Source organism: Tursiops truncatus, chromosome 13 (genome assembly GCF_011762595.2).
Source record: "Tursiops truncatus isolate mTurTru1 chromosome 13, mTurTru1.mat.Y, whole genome shotgun sequence".
NCBI lineage: Eukaryota > Metazoa > Chordata > Mammalia > Artiodactyla > Delphinidae > Tursiops > Tursiops truncatus.
This window is the reverse complement of record NC_047046.1, coordinates 81175494-81196759: the sequence shown is the minus strand read 5'-3', so window position 1 is coordinate 81196759 and position 21266 is coordinate 81175494. Positions and strand designations below refer to the sequence as shown.

Here is a 21266-nt window from a genome sequence, read left to right as displayed (position 1 = left end):
TATAATCTCTTCAAATATTTTCTTGAGTGCTTTCTCTCTCTCTCCTCCTTCTGGGACCCCTATAATGTGAATGTTGTTGCATTTAATGTTGTCCCAGAGGTCTCTTAGCCTGTCTTCATTTCTTTTCATTCTTTTTTCTTTAGTCTGTTCCACCGCAGTGAATTCCACCGTTCTGTCTTCCAGGTCACTTATCCGTTCTTCTGCCTCAGTTATTCTGCTATTGATTCCTTCTAGTGTATTTTTCATTTCAGTCATTGTATTGTTCATCTCTGTTTGTTTGTTCTTTAATTCTTCTAGGTCTTTGTTAAACATTTCTTGCATCTTCTCGATCTTTGTCTCCATTCTATTTCCTAGGTCCTGGATCATCTTCACTGTCATTATTCTGAATTCTCTTTCTGGAAAGTTGCATATCTCCACTTCATTTAGTTGTTTTTCTGGGGTTTTATCTTGTTCCTTCATCTGGTACATAGCCCTCTGCCTTTTCATCTTGTCTACCTTTCTATGAATGTGGTTTTTGTTCCACAGGCTGCAGGATTGTTGTTCTTCTTGCTTCTGCTGTCTGCCCTCTGGTGGATGAGGCTATCTAAGAGGCAAGCTTCCTGATGGGAGGGACTTGTTGTCGATAGAGCTAGGTGTTTCTCTGCTGGGCAGAGCTCAGTAAAACTTTAATCCACTTGTGTGCTGATTGATGGCACTGGGTTCCCTCCCTGTTTGTTGTTTCACCTGAGGCAACCCAGCACTGGAGCCTACAGGCTGTTTTGGGGGCTAATGGTGGACTCTGTGAGGACTCACGCCACAGAGTACCTCCCAGAATTTCTGCTGCCAGTGTCGTTGTCCTCACGGTGAGACACAGCCAACCCCTGCCTCTGCTGGAGACCCTCCAACACTAGCAGGTAAGTCTGGTTCTGTCTCCTATGGGGGTCACTGCTCCTTCCCCTGGGTCCTGATGCACACACTACTTTGTGTGTTCCCTCCAAGAATGGAGTCTCTGTTTCCCCCAGTCCTGTCGAAGTCCTGCAATCAAATCCAGCTAGCCTTCAAAGTCTTATTTTCTAGGAATTCCTCCTCCCTTTTGCCAGACCCCCAGGTTGGGAAGCCTGAAGTGGGGCTCAGAACCTTCACTCCAGTGGGTGGACTTCTGTGGTATAAGTTTTCTCCAGTTTGTGAGTCACCCACTCAGCAGTTATGGGATTTGATTTTATTGTGATTGTGCCCCTCCTACCATCTCACTGTGATTCTCCTTTGTCTTTGGATGTGGTGTATCTTCTTTGGTGAGTTCCAGTGTCTTCCTGTCTATGATTGTTCAGCAGGTGGTTTTGATTCCGCTGCTTTCGCAAGAGGGAGTGAGAGCACGTCCTTCTACTCTGCCATCTTGAACCAATCTAAATACCCTTCTTGATGGCACCTAAAAGGTGAATGAGTCCCCAGTTCTGACTCTTCACAGAAGATTCCTGGCAGTGGGGCACCAAAGAACCATAAATGTTATGTTATTGCCTTCTCTCTTTATTTTCATTGAAATTTCATTGAGATAATTATAGATTCACATGCAATTGTAAGAAATAATACAGAGAGACTCCATATATTTTTACCCAGTTTCCCCCAATGGTAGCATCTTACAAAATAGAGTACAATATCACATCCAGGACATTGACATTGGTGCAATCCACCTACAGTATTCTGCTTTCCTCAGTTTTACTTGTACTCATTTGTGTGTGGGTGCATGTGTGTTTTAAGTTCTATTATATTAAGCTGTATAAGATGCATAAGTATATCATGTTAATGCAAGAATAATTGCATTAATTATATTAAGATCTCTACAGTGTTGTCCCCTGTGTAAATCTGCATATCTCCCACCACAGTCAAGATACAAAACAGTTCCAACATCATGAGGATCCTCTGTGTTGCCTGTTATGACAAATATTTCTTTCCCACATCACTCCCCATTTTTAATCCCTGGCAACTTCTAATCTTTTCTAAAATTTCTAAATTTAAAAAAAATTGTCATTTCAAGAATGTCGTATAAATGGAATACATTCAATATGAAACCTTTGAGACTGGCTTTTTTTTTTTTTTTTTTTTTTTACTCAGCATGATTCCCTGCAGATTTATCCAAGTTTTTGCATGTATCAATAGTTTGATCTTTTTTATTGTTGAGTAGTATCCCATGGTAGAAGTATACCAGACACCTAAGTCTTTTGTTTTATTTGGAGTGATTATAAATGGTATTATGTTTTAAATTTTAGTTTCCCTATGATTATTATTAGTATATAGAAATACAGTTGATTTTGGGGTGTTGATCTTGTATACTGCAAACTTACTGAACTCACTTATTAGTTCTAGAAGATTTTGTAGATTTCTTGAGTTTGCTACATAAACAATCATGTCCTCTGCAGTTTGGCCTAGTTTTATGTCTTCCTTCCCTATCTGTGTGCCTTTTATTTCTTTTTCTTGCTTTATTACAGTGGCTGGAACATCTAGTACTATGTTGTACAGCAATGGTTCAAGCATCCTTACTTTTTCCCCAGTCTTAAGAGGAGAGCATTCAGTCCTGGCTATGGGTTCTTTGCAGATGATCTTGATCAAGTTGAGGTAATTCCCCTCCATTTCTAACTCATGGCTTTTATTGTGAGTGGGTGTTACATTTTTTTATCAAATGATTTTTCTGTGTCCATCAATATGATCACATAATTTTTCTTCTTTAACTTGTTGATATATTGAGTTACATTTATTTTTGATTCTCAAATGAGAAGTGACTTTGGACAGGTGAAGAAGGGAGTACACTATGTAAGACTTTGAAAATGAAGCCAAGGTGTTTAGATGTGAATCTATTGCACACCATTTTCCACAGTATGTTCTGATACGTATGCTAATAGAGGATACATAAAGATGTAATTTCACAGTCAAACTAGTTTGAGAAACAGTGGTTTAAACTAAATTCAGTAGGCTTCTTCATTCCTGATTTTCTCAGAACCTTTAATATGCTGCATTGAATGATATCTGTATTTCCAAAAGGGGATTAAAGAGTGTAAAGTTTCCAAATCCAGTTTATCCACAAAATCCACATTTTCCATAATGTCTATGATAATTGGAAGATGCACTTTGGGAAACATTGCCATATGAAATAATTTTTTCTAATGAAAATTTCTGACCTGGGGAGTACCATAGAAGAAAGGCAGTGTGCTGCAGTGGCTCACACATGGAACTTCAGGAATGTTTCCTACCTGCTGAAAGCCCACTTCATTATCTGTTGAGTGGGGAAAAAACATGACTCCATGGGGGGGCAGTAGGATGTTGAGGTAAAGAGTGTGTACTCTACAGTCAAACATCTGAGTCCAAATCCTGGTTTTGCTACCTAAAAGGTGTGGGGAACATTGGGAAAGTTACTTAATCACTCTGTGCCTGTTTCCTCACATGTAATGTAAGAATAGTAACAATTCTTACTTTCTAAGATTTTTTAAAGTTTTAATGAATAAAACATGTAAAGCCTTAGAGAAGTGTCAGGCAACTGGTAACCATTTAATAGTCATTACCTGTGCTGTTTATAGTTGAAGGGTTAAGTGAGATGATCAGAAAAATAGCTATCAATTTTATTACTCAGAAAGTAGTTATTAGGAAAGTAGATCCAAGGGCAGTTGTAGGATGAGTTAGAAGCAAGTGAATCTATGCTCCCATGTTGGATGCTTTGAGGACTAGGCCGGTGAGAGCACAGATGTAGAGGTTGCTTTTTTAAATACTTTCTTTAACTCTGTAGCATTTGGTGATTGAATATGAGGGGTTGAAAAAGATGACCCAAAGGTGACACCAGTTTTCAGCCTCGGCATTAGGGAAATGGATATTGTACCCCCCATGAATGAAGCGTGTCCCGGGTATTAACATGTCAGCCAGATAATTTTAGCATTCTCATTAAAAAATAATAGATATTTTAATTTCTGGTTTTAATAAATGCAGGAAACTAAAGAGTTTCAGCCTGTTTATGCTAAACTATGAAATCTGATCCATGTTGGTAAAGGAACAATTTGATTACATAGCTCTACTACAAGGAAAATTATGCCCGTGATGCAACTTTGAACTTTGAGGACATCTCAGCTTTTTATTTAGAGCACTGAAGTGGCAGAATGGTTCCTCAGAGGAAATTAAGAGAGAGAAAGGCATGCTGGTGCTCAGAATAGCAGAGAAGATTGAAATAAATGGGAAACGTGGTAAAATGACTGAAAATAAGCCAAATATATAAGATAAAGTTAGATCATAGTTATTGTTTATTGAACACCTGCTACATACTGGCCATTGCTTTTGGATTGGGGATACAGTTAGTTACAACTGCCGAGGCCTACCTGGAACTGTCCTGGTTTTAACACTGAAATCCCATGTCGTGGGAAACTGCTTGGCCTCAGGCAAACCAGGACAGTGGGTCACACTCAGCACAGCAGTGAACAAGGCAGTCTTTGCACTCAAGGAACTCACATTCAAGTTGGGGGATCCAGAGACAGACGCAAAGCAGATAAAAATAAGACAAAAGGCACAGTTTTATATATAGTGCAGCATCAGGTTAGAAGGAATGTAAACTATTTATATATTGGTTCATCTATTCATTTTGAAAAAGGAGCTGGCTCCTTCTATATCTAGTGTGGGAAAGAGAGGGTCACCACAGGTCATAATTTGACTTTCAGAAGGATCACTGCTTACCCCCTCAGAGTGGATACACATGAAGTGGGTAGGCTCCCATTGCCCTGAGGGAAGGAAATAGAAGGACTGTTTTTCTGTCTGACCCAGCTTGCCTTTCACAGGACCTGGTGGAAACTTTTCAAAGAGGCCACATGCACCGGGGAGAGGAGGATGGAGACTCTGGCCCTGCCTCCTTGAGAGCCAGCAGTGTTAGAAGCTTTATGATGGATAAGGGTAATCCTGATTGAGGGCTGGGTAGAAAAGACACCATAGCCTCCCAAGGTGACCAGGAGCTGACCAGGAATGAAGATGGGCTGGACCCAGCACCAGGACCCAGGTGGTCTTTGTTACTGCTGTATAAGTGGAGACCAACTATCCTGATTTGTCCAGGACTGAAGGGTTTCCTTGCTCATGGGACTTCAAACCCACAGCTATCTGAGGTGGCTTTTAAGATCACCTATTATCCAAACCAAGACACTTTTGAGAATGAAATGGGAGGCTGTTAATAAACACACCAGTTCAACCAGGTGAATGTTGGAGCCATTCTGGGGAGCTCCAGAGAGAGATGGGACCCTATCTACATTAGACTACATTTATTCTGGATTCAAATTACAGGAAGATGTGGGGCCTTGTGTAGCTGAGGCAGCAAACCTTCCCTTATCTAGTTACCCTGCCATGGTGACAGGCTATGGGGACAATGACCTTGGTGTAATTTTTAACCAAACAGCTCAAATATAAGCTCCATTACTCGACTGCAGACAAAACTGTCCTCAGGGCACCAGCAAAGCAGAGGAACAACTATGACAACAAAAATAAAAATTCAGAAATTTGCGATAACAATATCTATCAAGGACCTAATTTAAGTATGTATATGGTTTTTTAAATTGAGGTGTAGGTGATGTACAATATTACATAAGTTTCAGGTGTACAAGGTAGTAATCCACAATTTTTAAAGACTATATTCCATTTACAGTTGTTATGAAATATTGGCTATATTACCCATGTTGTACAATATATTGTTGTAGCTTATTTATTTTATACATACTAGTTTGTAACTCTTAATCCCCTACCCCTATCTTGCCCCTTCCTCCTTTCCTCTCCCCACTGGTAGTCATTAGTTTGTTTTCTGTTTCCTTTTTGTTACATTCACTAGTTTGTTTTATTTTTTACATTCCACATATAAGTGATAATCATACAGTATTTGTCTTTCTCTGACTTATTTCACTTAACATAATATCCTTCAAGTCCATCCATGTTGTTGCAAATGGAAATATTTCATTCCTTTTTATGGCTGAATAGTATTATAGTGTATTTATTTATACTACATCTTCTTTATCCATTCATCTTTTGATGGACACTTAGGTTGCTTCCATATGTTGGCAATTGTAAATAATGCTGCCACAAACACTGGGGTGCATGTATCTTTTTGAATGAAGGTTTTGGGGGTTTGGTTTTGAATACCAAGGAGTGGAATTGCTGGGTCATATAGCAATTCTATTTTTAGTTTTTTGAGAAACCTCCCTACTGTTTTCCACAGTGGCTGCACCAATCTACATTCCCACCAACAGTGTGCAAGGGTTCCCTTTTTTCCACATCCTTGCCAACCTTTGTTATTTATGTTCTTTTCATGATGGCCATTCTGACAGGTGTGAGGTAACATCTCATTGTGGTTTTGATTTGCATTTCCCTGATGATTAGCAATGTTGAGCATTGTATTCTTTGGAGAAACATCTATTCAAGTCTTCTGCCCATTTTTTAAAATTCAGGTTGTTTGTTTTCTTGAGTTATATAAACTGTTTATATATGCTGGATATTAATCCCTTATTGGTCATATCATTAGCAAATATTTTCTCCTAGTCTGTAGATTGTCTTTTCTTTTTGTGGATGGTTTCCTTTGCTGTACAAAAGCTTTTAAGTCTAATTAGGTCCCATTTGTTTATTTTTGCTTTTATTTCCTTTGCTTTAGGAGACAGATCCCCAAAAATATTGCTACAATTTATATCAAAGAGTGTTCTGCATATGTTTTCCTCATATATTTAGGTCTTTAATCCATTTTTAGTTTATTTTTGTGTATGGTGTTCTAATTTCATTCTTTTACATGTAGCTATCCAGATTTCCCAGCACCACTTATTGAAGAGACTGTCTCTTCTCCATTGAATATTCTTGTCTCCTTGTCGTAGATTAAATGACCATAAGTGCATGGGTTTATTTCTGGGTTCTCTATTCTGTTCCATTGAGCTATGTGTCTGTTTTTGTGCCAGTATCATACTGTTTTGATTACTGTAGCTTTAGTAGTATACTGTAGTATAGTCTGAAGTCAGGGAGTGTAATACCTCCAGCTCTATTCTTCTTTCTCAAGATTGTTTTGGCTATTTGGGGTCTTTTGTGTTTCTATACAAATTGTAGGATTATTTCTTCTTGTTCTGAGAAAAATACGCTTGGTATTTTTTTTTTAATTTATTTGTTTTGGCGGTACATGCGCCTCTCACTGTTGTGGCCTCTCCCATTGCGGAGCACAGGCTCCGGACGCACAGGCTCAGCAGCCATGGCTCACAGGCCCAGCTGCTCCGCTGCATGTGGGATCTTCCTGGACCGGGACACGAACCCATGTCCCCTGCATCGGCAGGTGGACTCTCAACCGCTGCGCCACCAGGGAAGCCCTATGCTTAGTATTTTGATATGGATTAGATTGAATCTGTAGATTTCCTTGAATAGTATGGTCATTTTAACAATATTATTATTCCAATCCACAAACACAGTATATCTTTCTATCTGTTTGTGACATCTTCAATTTCTTTCATCAGGGTCTTATCATTTTCTGAGTACAGATATTTTACCTCCTTAGGTAGGTTTATTCCTAGGTAATTTATTCTTTTCTATGCGATTGTAAATGGGTTTGTTTTCTTAATTTCTCTTTCTGATAGTTCATTATTAGTGTATAGAAATGCAACATATTTCTGTATATTAATTTTGTATCCTAGCACATGTATGTTTAGTGCTGTTTTGGAAAGTAAAAAATTTCTTTAAAGTACCTGGGATGCAGCAGTATTGAGAGTATAAGAGGCCGAATAAAATATTCAGAGCTTTGTCTGAAATTCCCCATCTGGGTGGAGGGCACTTGGCTGGGATAACATGAGGGTGGGGTTTGCCAGCCTGGGTGCTCCCCTGGGGCTGGCAGGGTCTTTGCTGTCATCAAAGTCCTGGGAGCTGGAGGCCCCACGGCTAGTCCAAGATGGATCAGGATTTGAACATAAGTCTCTTTGCAAAGCCCATACTCTTGTTTATAGGGGAGTAACTCTCACTCTCTCTCACTGACTAACCATAATGCAGGGGGAGTGTTATCACATAGCAGCAGCACAGAGTAATGTGGGATGCAGAGGAGAAAGGAATGAGCTCTGTCAGGGGATGGCTGCAGAGAGGAGATAGTGAATATCTGCCAGTCCCCATCCGTCCATGGACAGTGGCTGTCTGCTGCTTCCTGGGGTCTTTAGAACCAATTCCCAAAGAAGAACTTAGTACTTACCCGGGCCTGATACTCAGGGCAGGAGTCCTGAAAATGTGTGTGCAAGTATTTATTTCCTTGAAACCTTGAGACCATCAGGAGAGGGAAGGTTGATAAACAGAGGAGGAAGAAGAAGACAGTGGCCAGTGGAGTCCTGGGTGCTGCCTGCTGGGCCCAGCAATGCCACACCAGGTGAGGAGAGAGTGAGGGCTCCCAGTCTGGGTAGAACTTTTCAGAATGGCTCATTTGCTGTCTTATTTTTATGAGTGGACGTGTGTTGAAAAAAGTTCTTCACTTGGTATATTACAGACATTTTGCACGTCTAAATATAGATCTGCATAACCATTAAAGAGCCGCAGAGCATCCCAGCCTATGGACTTAGCACAATTAATTGAGCCAGTCCACTAGAGAAAGGCATGCAGATTGTTTCCTGTTTTCATTAATAGAAATAATGCTGTAATAAACATTTCCATTTTAAACACAGATCTTTGCTCAATTTATTATTCTTTAAGATAACTATCTTGTGGTGACCGTGCTGGGTCAGAGGATACAATAAGTCGTATCTCAACTCTTCTGCATAGAAAATGTGTACCTGTGTGCATTTGCACTCACAGCATATGGCATTTGTGTTTCCATCTGCTCTTGTTAACAGTGGTCACTATCATTCTTTTCATTTGTATATTTACATATTTGACATGCAAAAATTAATTTGTCATTGTTTTCATTTTTATTTATTCATTCATTTCATTTATTACAACTGGTGAGATCAAATAGCTTTTTACATTTTTCTATCTGTAGTGCTTCTTATGTGAATTGATGTTTAGCATCCATTGCCTGTTTTCTATTGGGACGTTTGTGGGATTTCTTTCTGTCATTGATATTTAAGTACTTTGCACTTAGAAAATACTGTACTTCTATGTCATCCCTCTCCCGACTGTCCTGCCTTTTGCTTTGTTAGTGTGTGATATTTGTCACGCCAGAGTTTTAAGTTTTTATGTAGGAAAAGCGGTCACATTTTCCCTGGCTTTGGCATTTTATATGTGTATATATATATATATATATACACACACACATATATATATGCACATCTTAAAATGTGTACCTTAATATATTTATATATATACATATTCTGTGTGTATTTAATCTCAAAACCAAAAATCCATCTCTACCCTCAAGCTTATAAAATATATTCTCCCCTTGTTTAGAATATTTTTCTTTTTCAAATTATTAATACCTTTGAAATGTGTGCTGCTGTGACAGTTGAGTGTAGTGATCAGGGTCCTTAGTTGTACCTTTCCAAAGTACTTCTGTCTAAGGTGAGAAGGAAGCAACTTGAAGGGACAGGGGACGCGGAGCAGGTCACAGAACGAATGGGTGTGAGTTGGGGGGCACCGGCTCCGTGCCACTAGGCCGGCCACAGTTCCCCCAGGGCCACCCCCGCAGGCCTGCGAAGACACCCCTGCAGCCGGCACAGGCCCTGCCGCCACTCCACGGGGACACCCAGCTCCCCTGCTGCTGGCAGAGCCTGTGTGCTGCTGTGTTGGGCATTGGTAGGGCCGCAGCCCTGCTGCCGTCTGGCCAGAATGGGCCCTGGGGCCCTGCTGATCCCCTACTTTGAATCCTCAAGCTTTGGATTTGGATTCCGATGGAATAAATGTGTTGGCAAGAGTCTAGGTCCCCCACCCAGGCACTAGCTGTGCGGGCCCTCTGGTGGGCGTGAGGAGGTCCTGCTGCCCAGGGGGTGGATGCCGACTGCAGCTTTTCCCAATAGGCAGTCACTTTCACTAACACCCTACAGTAGACAACGAGTTCTTTCCCTGCTGTACTGAAGTGTCACTGTTGTCATATGCTGAACATCGGTAATTCTGTTTTTTAAACCCAAATTAATTCTGGGTTTATTAAAAAGAGGCTGACAACCTGACTTGCAGAGCCACCATTCACTGTCTACTCATTTCTGAAGAAACGTTTTCCATGAGACCTAATTACACTTTATTTGATGCAATTTAATTACGGGAAAACATTTTACACGTATGTGAAACATCTACCCAATCCTGACCGACTAGAGCATTGGGTGACACAGGAGTTTAGATGTTAGTGTTGAAAAGATGGTAAACCATTCCCATAAGACAAAGAAAGCCCTTTTAGTGAAGTAAGAGAGTATTTCATGTCTCACAGTTGCTCAGAGCATCTTCTTCTCCTCCAGGAGGCCTCTTCCCTTTGCTCAGCCATATTCTTGATATTATTCCTCAGTGAGGTTGACTGACTTCTTGCATGAGCCGAGCTTCCGCCACAGATCTGGTTACTTCTTTCACTAACTCACTCTTTAGCCAGAGGGAACTCTGATGAAAAAGTTCTGTATTGGTTTCCTGCATGGTTTGTTGCTTATTATTATTTCAAGCCTGATTGTATCAGAATGGCAATGCCTGTGCAGATAGTCTTGCTGTTATGAAGGAACGGAGCAGATCCCCCTCTGGTCCCAGCAGAGGTGCATTTGTTTTGAAATCTTTGAAGGGATCCTGGTTTCCATTCAGAGCTGCTCTCTGGGCTGCATGAGATCAGTAAACCACCTTCATTTTTTAGGTAAGCAGCACCTTTAAGCCCAAACTATTAGGTGGGTCTGGAGTGAAGGAAGGGAGTGAGCAAAGATGTAAGATGTAAGACAGGAAAAAACAGCAGAGTTCAAGTGTATCTGGCCTCGTAAGTCGGTAAGAAGTTGGATATTCTTTTGAGGATGGTGAGGCCTTGAAGAGAGTGACACAAGTCAAGCAGGTGTTGTAGGAAGCTTCCTCTGTCCCACAATTAAGTTCTCAAAAGATATTTGTGTGGTGCAAGGCAGCACTTCAAGGTCTTTTGATGCTTTCAGGCATACACAGTGTGCAGAAGAGGCCAGCCCGAGTGTGTGACCTGTCGTTCAGTGTTTGGGGCAGGTTAGCCCCCAGCAAGTGGCTTCTCTTCTGTCAGATGCCATGTTTTCTCCCCAGTATTTCCACGAATTGCATGAACTCAACTTCAGCCACAGCCCTTCATGGTGGTTTAACCTCCATTCCCTAGTACATCAAAAGGATGAGTAAAACTAACTCTGCTGTCCTCTGGAACAACCTAGAAACTATTTCATGTCTGGGACAAAGAAGCTGATAGACTTGCGGGGACAGTTCTTACGAAACCACCAACTTTGTGTGCTTTTTGTGTCAGAGAATCAGAGAGTCAGAAAACAACACCGTATCTAGGAGGTAGGATTCAAATGCCCTGAGATATGGGCAGAGATAAGCTTCCTGCACTTCAGAGACTTCTGACTCTGAAGTGCTTTGATTGGCAGGAAAGCAGATGGGGAAGAAAAGGCAAAGTAACCAATTTCAAGTTTTTTGTGTGTAGTTTCAGTTCAGAGTTAGAACATTCACAGTGAAAGTATATCCTTTCAGACTGTAGAAGCTTAGGTGGGGCAAAGAGAAGGACAGAAGTATATCTGAGTTGGGAATGAGTCTGAGAAGCTAAAACGGTAAAGATGCTTCCAGAAGCAGGGACACTTCTTGACTGGTTTTAATCCTCCTTTAGTGAAATATTAGTGATTTACTTCAGCTCCAACCTGAGGGAGCTCTGGTGGAGAGGGCATAGGACGAACGCCCCCAGCTGCTCCCAAGATGCAAACTAGGGGATGAGCACAGCCGGGGAGATGGCCTTGACCAAAAGGGGGTGAGGCCAAGAGGCCATGGTAAACAGGAAGCCCTTAACCAAGACACATACCGGGAAAGAAGAGTCAGAGCGAGCAGGGCGCTCACATCTCAAGGTCAGTAACCTTCTAGAAAAAAGACTGGGTGTGACCACGTTCACACTTTTAAAATTATTAGTGGGCAGGGAGTCGGGCTGTGGATACAGGAGGATGACCAGTAGGGAAAGCAGGAGGAGAGCTGCGGGGAAAAGCTTTAATTAATTCGCAGAATGGTTGATCTCTGTGAACCTGTACGTTTACTGATGGGCATAGTATAGTAAAAGGGTGTTGCATAAAGTCCTTTTTCTCAGTCTGTTCCTGGGAAAATCTGGTAGTTTGGGTCTTGAGAATAAGAAAATTTAGCTCTTTTACCAGTGTCGGGCTATCAGGCTTAAACTACCTTCCTTCAAGTAAGCCTGAGCAGGGATGAACTTCAGTAATAAAGGTTCGCTCTCCAGGTTTAAATAACCCTAAGCAAGGGCTGGTGAACTTTTCTGCAAAGGGCCAGAAAGTTAATACTTGTGGCTCTGCAGGCCACGCGGTCCCTGCTGCAGCTACTCATAGTGGCACGGAAACAGCCACTGTCTACGTAGACACGTAGACAGACGGGCATGTCTGAGTTCCAGCCAAACTATTTCCAGCAATGGGACAGTGGGCTGGCTGTTTCTGGAGGATCCCCCTGAGGCTGAACTAAAATCTCTGCTTTGAATGGAAGTAAGTTTTTATGGCCCCTCAGCGGCAGTGGAACCTGTCCTGGGGGCAGGTCTGTGACTCGCCACAGGCCCTGGTTGGAAAGATTCTCTTAAGAAGATGCTGTGAGGCAGGGAGTGGAAACCTGGACCACCTGCACCCCCTGGAAGCAGGAGCCTCTGAGCAGCCCAGACCTCCCAGCCACGGGCACCATCAGGTCTGCCTCTAAAAACAAGGGAGGGGACTAAGGACCACACAGCTGTGACCCTGCCAGCCCAGCGGCTTGTTCTCAGGGCTTAGCCCAGGTTTTCTCTTTCACAGGCCTCGGCTCCCCAGCATGTGGACAGTTGTCCAAGCTGGGGAGGAAAGATGTGGGAGCAGGAATGGGCTCCCAGACACAGCAGGAGTCTCAGCGCGGGCTGGGGAATGCTGGCTTGGGGAACCAAGTGGAGACTAGGATCCTCCGAGTTTCAGAAAGGGCCCCGGCATCCGGGAAAGCAGAACATCTCACAGAGGGCAGAGCAGTGCGTCTGAGGAGGTGGGGAAGGTCTGCAAGGACAGCCAGCAGAGGAAGCAACAGGTCTGAAGAGGGGCACCCAGCCCAGGCCACCTAGGGGCACCCAACCCAGATGAACTTGTGAGCAAAGTCACTTCTGAGGTTTGCTGAGACGTATTAACAGTAGAGAAATCCAGGAATATCTTGATTAATGTCATCCTTGAGGATGAAGCTCTTTTATACAGACAGCTCTAATAGAAGAAAAACCTTGAGCCAAAATCCCTTCATAAATCATGCAAAAAATGTCTGCCTACACAACAAAAATAGCTCCGGGCCAGTCTCTGTTTGCCTTTGGTTAGACGTTGATAAATAGGGCTCATCCTTAGCAAAGTTGTAACAGCTGAACTTTATCTTCAGTCCAGTGTCTTTCTGCACCTTTCGTTCACATCCGAGACCTCTAGGTCCTTTGAGTTTAGACATATCAGAATGCAAGTGCCCTTCTGCTTTCTTCATCCTTTAGCTACGCTGACTTCGGTGCCTTGCGAATGAAGGGGTTACTACTAGTTATTATCAATGAGCACCTGTTTTCCAGTAATCCTCCCACATTCCTGAGTCCTTACTCCCAGTGTGGGGGGCAGGCATTCACTGAGGGTCTTTCTGTCTTTCTGACGTGAAATATAATTTCCTTGACTCTGATTGGATCTACTCAGTCCACGCTTGGCTTCTCCACCTCCAGCCCCCGAATTAGTCATAGTTGTCAGTGGAATAGCTCAGATTTGTCATAATATCCCGGTGGTGTGGGAGAAATGGATGCCCAAACCAAAACAGGTTTTTGTTAGGAGTGAGGAGAGGGAAATGGGTGCTGCTCAGCTCTCTTTCTAAGAATTTAAATCAGGTCATGTAATTCTGGTGCCTAAAAGCCGCCAACAGCTTCCACTTGCTCTTAGAATTGTATCAGAAAATCTTCATCCTATCTATCTACACAGTCTAATCTCTTGTCATTGTCTGTCCCCATCTCCTCTCAATGGCTCCAGCTACAATGATTTTTAAAAACAAGTTCCTCCTAGAGCTGTTATTGTTTATGCCATAGACACATGTCCCAGGAATCGTGCTTGGTGCTGGAGTGACAGATGTAAGCAAGATGTCAAGTTTCGGGGCTTCCCTGGTGGTGCAGTGGTTGAGAGTCTGCCTGCCGATGCAGGGGACACGGGTTCATGCCCCGGTCCGGGAAGATCCCACATGCCACGGAGCGGCTGGGCCCGTGAGCCATGGCCGCTGAGCCTGCGCGTCCGGAGCCTGTGCTCCGCAACGGGAGAGGCCACAGCAGTGAGAGGCCCGCGTACCCCAAAAAAAAAAAAAAAAAAAAAAAAAAAAAAAAAAGATGTCAAGTTTGAACTCCCTTATGGATGTCATTCAAGACAATTTCAAACAAGACCCAATTTCATTTTTGTCCCCTCCCACCCACTAGATGGTAATCACATCATTTCCTGAAAATGCCCCGTGTTTTGCACCTTTATCTCCTCTTCTTATTTGTCTACTTGGAATGTCTCATTCAGGTTGGAAGGCCCAGGATGTGGTACACTTGCCTTTTTTTTTTTTTTTTTACAAAATGTTCCCCAAATCTGTTAGAATGAATTGTTCCTCTCTGGGATGTTGTAAAACTTGATCAAAGAAATGATCTAGTTTTATTATAATGAATTGCTCCTTTAATCTATCTGACCCAATACGTTATGCATGACTAGAGGGCAGAGACTGTGTCTTTCTCATGCTTGTGTCTCCAGGACCTAAGCAGGGTACCTGGTAGAGCTCAGTAAAATTTTCATCAAATTGCTTCATTAAATTACTTACAAGACAGAGATGAGAGTTACTTCATCTGACTATATCACAGAGCTGTTATAGGCACAGATAATATAGATGTGAAAGGTTTTGGAAAATAGAATGTTCTGTAACCATAAGGCAGCACTATATGTTATTATATGGACACATTATAATTTTGTTCTGATTATCATTACATTTTTTATTTCATATTTGATTTCATGTTTCCTGAGAAAGTTCCCACATTAGATACTGATGTTAAGGAGAAGACACCTGCTGGTGAACTTTGGGATGGAATCACATAGGCTCAGAGTCAGCATCAGGCAAAGTTGTCTTTAGTGGTGCCTGCCCCCGCTTTTCTCAATTTTTACCCTCTTTTATTTTGAACCTCTCATCAGGGGTCAGATGCATTCTTACATTGTTGCCTCTTGTTACAGAGGCAATAATATATTTTTATGCTGACGTGGTTATACGTTCCCAGCAAGTTCTTAGGCAACTGAACTGTTATTTTATAAGAGAGGGAAGGGAGCAATGACGTACCTACTAAGATTATATAAGACAGAACCATGGGGGAAATTAGGTGAAGGGTACACAGATCCTCTCTGCAGTATTTCTGCAAATTCCTGTGACTGTACAATTATTTCAAAATAAAAAGTTTTAAAAAATCAACGATAATTGTGGATTTGTATATTCCCTGAGCCACGATACTTTGGAATCTGGAGGGCCTTCAGCGGTCCCTTCATCACTCCCTAAGCAAATGCCTGAGGTCAGCGAAGAGGCAGAGGGGACAGGAAGGCCATGCCCCATGGGCCGTCCATGCTGGTGGAGCTGCAGGCCCCTTCCTGTGCCCTGTAGACTCTGCCCCAATCTCACATTCTCAGTGCAGACTTCCCAGCCCTCCTATCCATGGGGGAACACTACCACGCCATCCCGGTCCTGCTTTGTTTTTCTTCATGCACTTACCACTTAACTCTATTTTGTCCTTCTCTATTTTATTTTCTGCCTCCTCCCACTAGAATGTAAGTTCCATTATGGCAAGGATATATTTTTTTAATTAATTGCTGTATCCTCATCACCTAGAGCAGAGTTGGGCCCAGAGCAGGCACTCAGAGAATGTTTGTTCGAATGAATGAATCTTTGTAGAAAATGAAAGCTTGAAAATAAGCTATTTCCCCGGGAGAGAAGTAACTCAAATCTGCCCATCTTTGTACGAGAGCAAACCTGACTTTGAAGCTAAGACCTTTTTCCTGTGTTCATACTTCAGATAAAGAAGACACTGCTGATAGGATCTGAGAGGAAGGAAACAGTGCATCGTGCTGGGGCTCTCAATGTGACATTATAAATTGTCTTTCTGTAGACTGGCCTCCCAAACAGGTTCCAGAGATGGATTACCTTACTTTCCTCTTGGCTATTCTTTATGTATACAAAGGTAAAGATAATGTCTTCATTTAAAGAATTTACTCCTTTTTTAGTCTTATAGTGTGACATGTTCAGAATTTATAATGCCCTTAGTTGGTTTAGATAATTTCTCGCTTGTTCAGAAAAGCTACAAGTTGTAAATACCAATTATTAGCAGTGGAAACCTTTTTAGACTAAGGTAGAAACTGTTAGCCTCAATTTTACTATCTTGCTAGGTCTAGAGTAAGCTTCAGATGTCTGTTTGGTGTTTCAATCATCAGGTCTAATTGAATTCACATGATCACATGATGGTGTGTCTTTCAGCTGGATGTGAACAGATATTTTGGGACACAACTGTTAAACTTGCTAAGAATATGGCCCTAGAATGTGTGTATCCATCAAAGGACACTTTAACCCAGATGGAGTGGTTCAAGATCAAGACACTGGAGAGAGAGTCCATAGCCATTTTCAACCCTACTTACCGTGTGATCATAAGAGAGCCGTACGTTGATAGGGTTTACTTTTCAAATTCAACCACGGCCTCTAACGATATGACCTTGTCCTTCCATAATGCCTCTGAGGTGGACATTGGCTTCTATTCCTGCTTTCTTCATACTTTCCCACGTGGAACCTGGGAAAAGGTGATACAGGTGGTTCCATCAGGTAAGTGAAATTTTTATTTACCTTTTTACCCATCTACAATATTTGTTTCTGTAAAGACCAAGTAGAAACTGTGAAATGCTTTATCATATTTTTGTGCCATTTTCCAATTCCATTTCTAGATTCTATATTATTGTTTCAAAGAAATAATACTGTAAATCAGTTCCATTTTTCTTAATGTGCTATCATTTCTGAATAGAAGAAGCATCTCATGAATTCGAATGTCATGGGAGAAAGCACAGGTTTTATCTTGTCTTAATGAGAACTTGAACCTAGATTAAGCTGATGTTGGCAATGTTTGGGTTCAGAGGTCAGACACCTCCTGTGATGTAGTCTCATTTCCTTTTGCTTCCAACCCTGCTTGTTCAGAGTCCTTTCTGTAACACCAAATCTGGGCTTATTAGTGAATCCTAGGCAGAGTTCAAGCACTGACTCTGTTTTTAGCTTCATCCAAGTTTCACTAGAGAAGATGCTTCAGAAATTGCAAGCTGTCATCTCAGAAAGAATCGAATGATCTCTTGAAGTATTTCCTGCCGTGTCTACCAGTGATTGTAGTTTGAAGCTTAGTTACTCCTACAAGTAATAGCCACATGGATTGGGTGTGGTATGTTGGAAAAACTTGGGTTTTATAGCCTTTACTTCCTTTATAACCTTATATTAGCTGCTCAGTCCCTCTTAATCTCAGGTTCCTGAATAGTAAATTGAGTTAATAATACCATTCTCTTTGTTGAATGGTTTAGAGATCATATATGTAAGGAACTTGGCCCATGGTAGTCGGGGAATGGTAGGTATTATTATTACTGTCACTGTTATTATTTCCTAGGCTTTTGATACAAAATGACTAGTGATGAAATTTTTAGTTGTCAGAGATAATCTAGGGAAGGAAATAATTTGGGACTGTGTGTTTCTTGTCTGATGTCCCTCAAATTATATCCCAAATAGACATCCAGCAGAGCACATCATATACCACCTGATATAGTGCTTTCTTTTTAAGAAATCCGTATTATAAAAGAACAATTTAAAGTACTATATAAGGAATATCTAATGCTCAGGAAGTAAGAAAAATTCCCATGTGTTGGTTTTCCCTTTCTGTTTAGGTGTAGCTAAGCTCAATAATAATTCTGTGTATATGGGTGAGGCTTACAGAGTGTCAATTAGCAAAATCTCTTTAGTTAAATACTTACTTATTACAGACTCCATTTTGCCACGCAAGATCTCATTTGCTGTTGTGTGCAGCCACCTGTTAAATGCTGTTTGCAAGTCTTCAGTGTATAGTCCACTCTGATTAGCCATGCAAGTGACGGAGAGGATAGGAAGGGTCTTAGGGGTGAGCTGTTTGACACATGGCCTGAGCCACCATGGCCAGAAATACATGCCCTTCCCCGCCCTGCCTCGTGTGGTGAGCTTTTGTAGTTTGGATCCCAAATCAGGTTATTCCGATTTCCATAAAGAACAACCAACTGAAAACAGGTACACCTGAAACTAACACAACATTGTAAATCAACTATACTCCAATAAAATTAAAATATTAAAAAAACAAAAATGTCCATCAACAGAGGAATGGCTAAAGAAGATATTGTACATATATACATATATACACTAATATGTACGAGATAGATAACTAATAAGAACCTGCTGTATAGCACAAGGAACTGCACTGTACAGTAGAAACTAACAAAACATTGTAAAACAACTATACCCCAATTAAAAAAAAAAGAAGGAAAAAAAGAAAACAGGTAGAATGGTGGTTACCAGGGTGGGGAGGTGGGGAACGGGGGAGATAGATGTTGGTCAGAGTACACAGTTGAAGTTATGCGGGATGAACAAGTCTAGAGACCCAACGTACAGCATGAAGACATTAATGATAGTTAATATCGTTGTCTTGAACACTGGAAATTTGCTAAGAGAGTAGATTTCAGGTGCTCTTATCACCAAAAAATGGTAACTATATGGGGAGAAGATGTGTAAATTAGCTTGACTATAGTAATCATTCCACATATCATTTTGTTGTATATGCCCTAAACATATGCAATTTTTATTAAAAGCAAAACAAAACAAAAACAGGTAGCTTGACCTCTTGTGAAGGTTTAGGATAGAGGGTAGCACTAAATTATTGAGAACTAAATTATGGTCGCCACACCAAAGTAGGATTTTTAGCATCATGTATGAATGATTTTCGCAATATTTTCTTAATTTTATCATCCAGATTTATTTCTCCTGTTATTATTTTGAGGACAGGAAAAGGGAGATCTCTGCCTCATGGGGCTTTTTCAAAAACAGTGGTGAGATTTTCAGTCAGTCACCAAGAAAGGGGCGGCCAACTCTCCATCTAGTTCAGATTAGAATCTGATGGTATTCAACATATTTTGCTGTTGTTTTTGATCATTTATATTTTTAAAGAATAGATTGCATTAACCAGCCAGTGAGAGTATTTCATTCACTTTTGAGATTTGGAGAGCTTCATATTTTTTTAAAACTAAGAATGATAGTGAATTTATAAAATATAGTAGCTGTATTTACATTAAATATACTTAACCTTAAATATACTAAATTAACCTTCAATATACTTAACTTCTTCCATGTGTGCTTTATCAACAACATATTAGGATCTACAAATATCACATGCTTGTATAACATAAAGGGGGAGTTGATGATCTATCTAACAGTGAAAGATTGGACTTGGAATCCGGAAATCTTAATCTGTATAATAGATCGTTAAGATCTTCAAAAAGGTGAAGGAATTGAGCCACATGCTCTCTAAATATACTGATTTCTCCTGTTCACTGAAAGCTGATGATGTGTGAGGAACTTGATCAGTACCTTACCCAGGTCTTCTCGTTTAACGCCCCCTGCACACTTGACTGTGGACGTAACCTTGATTTTCGAGTGAGAACACTGAAGGGAAGTAAGGTCCAGTGATCTGCTCAAGTTCTCAGACTTCGTTTGTGTCCACTGGATAGAGCTGCAATTACAGGATGGAAAGTGCCGGCTTGGGGGGCATAGGAGCCGGCGGGGCCCTTGAACGAGGAGACATCCATCATTGCTTGTCCTTTTGGCCTCCCTCCCCCTTGAGCTTTCAGCCCAGAGTTGAAGAGCAAATTGGATGTCTTATTCTGGATAAATGATATTGTTAATGCAAAATTATGTTAAAACATGAGTTACCTTCAGAACAGGCATTTCTTAATCAGTAACTGATTTAGAGCATTTAATGGCAAGAGTGACTGCATTTATTTCATTGCCTCATGGAAAAATAGCTGAGGCGACTCGAGAGGTGACATTTCAAAGGCAGCCCTTTCATGGCAGAGTTTGCGGTGGAAGTGGGGTTGTGGAGAAGATTACCGTAACCCATGTGTCTCTGGCTTTACTAGTCACTTATGGCAAATGTAGTTATATTTATGGAAATGTCCCCCCAAATGTATGATGCACCCCCAAGACTCTGCTCGCTAACTCTGATTAGGTGCCTACTGTGTGTGAAGTAAATGCCTGTCCTCTCGTTTAATGCTTGTGAAACACCAGGCGGGAGATGAGCGTGCTCACATTATATAGCTGAGGAAACTGAAGTTCAGGGTCATTAACCAACTGAAGGTTGCTGAGCTGCTGAGCCGCGGCACCAGGATGACACCAGCTGGTGTTTCCAAAGAGCCAGAAATGAGAGGGAGGGGAGCTTGACACCAGCAGGGTGAATGTGAACAATTAAAAAAAAAAAAATGAAGTAGAGTTGCTGTGCAGTATTATATAAGTTACGGGTGTACAATGTGGCGATTCACAATTTTTAAAGCTTATACTCCATTTATGGTCATTATTGAATATTGGCTATATTCCCCGTGTTGTACAATATATCCTTGTAGCTTATTTAATACATAATAGTTTGTACCAGGAATTTTTTAGCATCGAGAGACGGGTGTGAGGGAAGAAGAGAAAAGGGCGTCTCCAGGGGTACTGGAGGTGTGGAGAAGGCATGAGGAAGTTGGTTCACGCAGGGGACAGAGACTGGATGGTGTGCCTGGAGCACGGAGCTCCAGGAGGGGTAGGTCTCACCCGGGCTCCGGGGCCCCTCACTGCGGGTGAGGAAGAAACTGTGACAGTGGGACCCTCTCTCTGCTCTTACAGCAGAGGTGCTCTGGGGCCCCAAGTAAGGTTTTATACAGTAGATCCTATGTTTAAAAAAGAAGTCGAAGCCCATGGGGCAAGAGAATGTCGGAGAAGAACTTGGAAAGGTGGGACGGCCCAATGTTGCTGAGCCCAGTAGGGTTGGAACTTGACCCTGCAGTGTAGACTGTGGGAAGTCTCTGAATGTTTTCAGATGGAGACACATAATGACCACTTTTTTTCACCAC

General features: G+C 41.6%; 1 protein-coding gene across 3 annotated transcripts in view; it reads left to right on the top strand.

The window, feature by feature from the left end:
• The first annotated feature begins 2469 nt into the window (after positions 1-2469).
• CD226 (CD226 molecule) overlaps positions 2470-21266 on the top strand; it is a 103177-nt gene continuing 84380 nt past the window's right edge. The window contains exons 1-3 of one of the 3 annotated variants that reach the window (XM_033837834.2): positions 2470-2589; positions 16136-16300; positions 16594-16932. In XM_033837834.2, the coding sequence (XP_033693725.1) occupies positions 16255-16300; positions 16594-16932 (385 nt within the window). In that variant the 5' untranslated portion in view covers positions 2470-2589; positions 16136-16254. Of the gene's footprint in view, positions 2590-7558; positions 8357-11225; positions 11949-16135; positions 16301-16593; positions 16933-21266 lie in introns of those variants that run through there. The other 2 variants (XM_033837833.2, XM_019937199.3) reach the window with 2 other exon arrangements.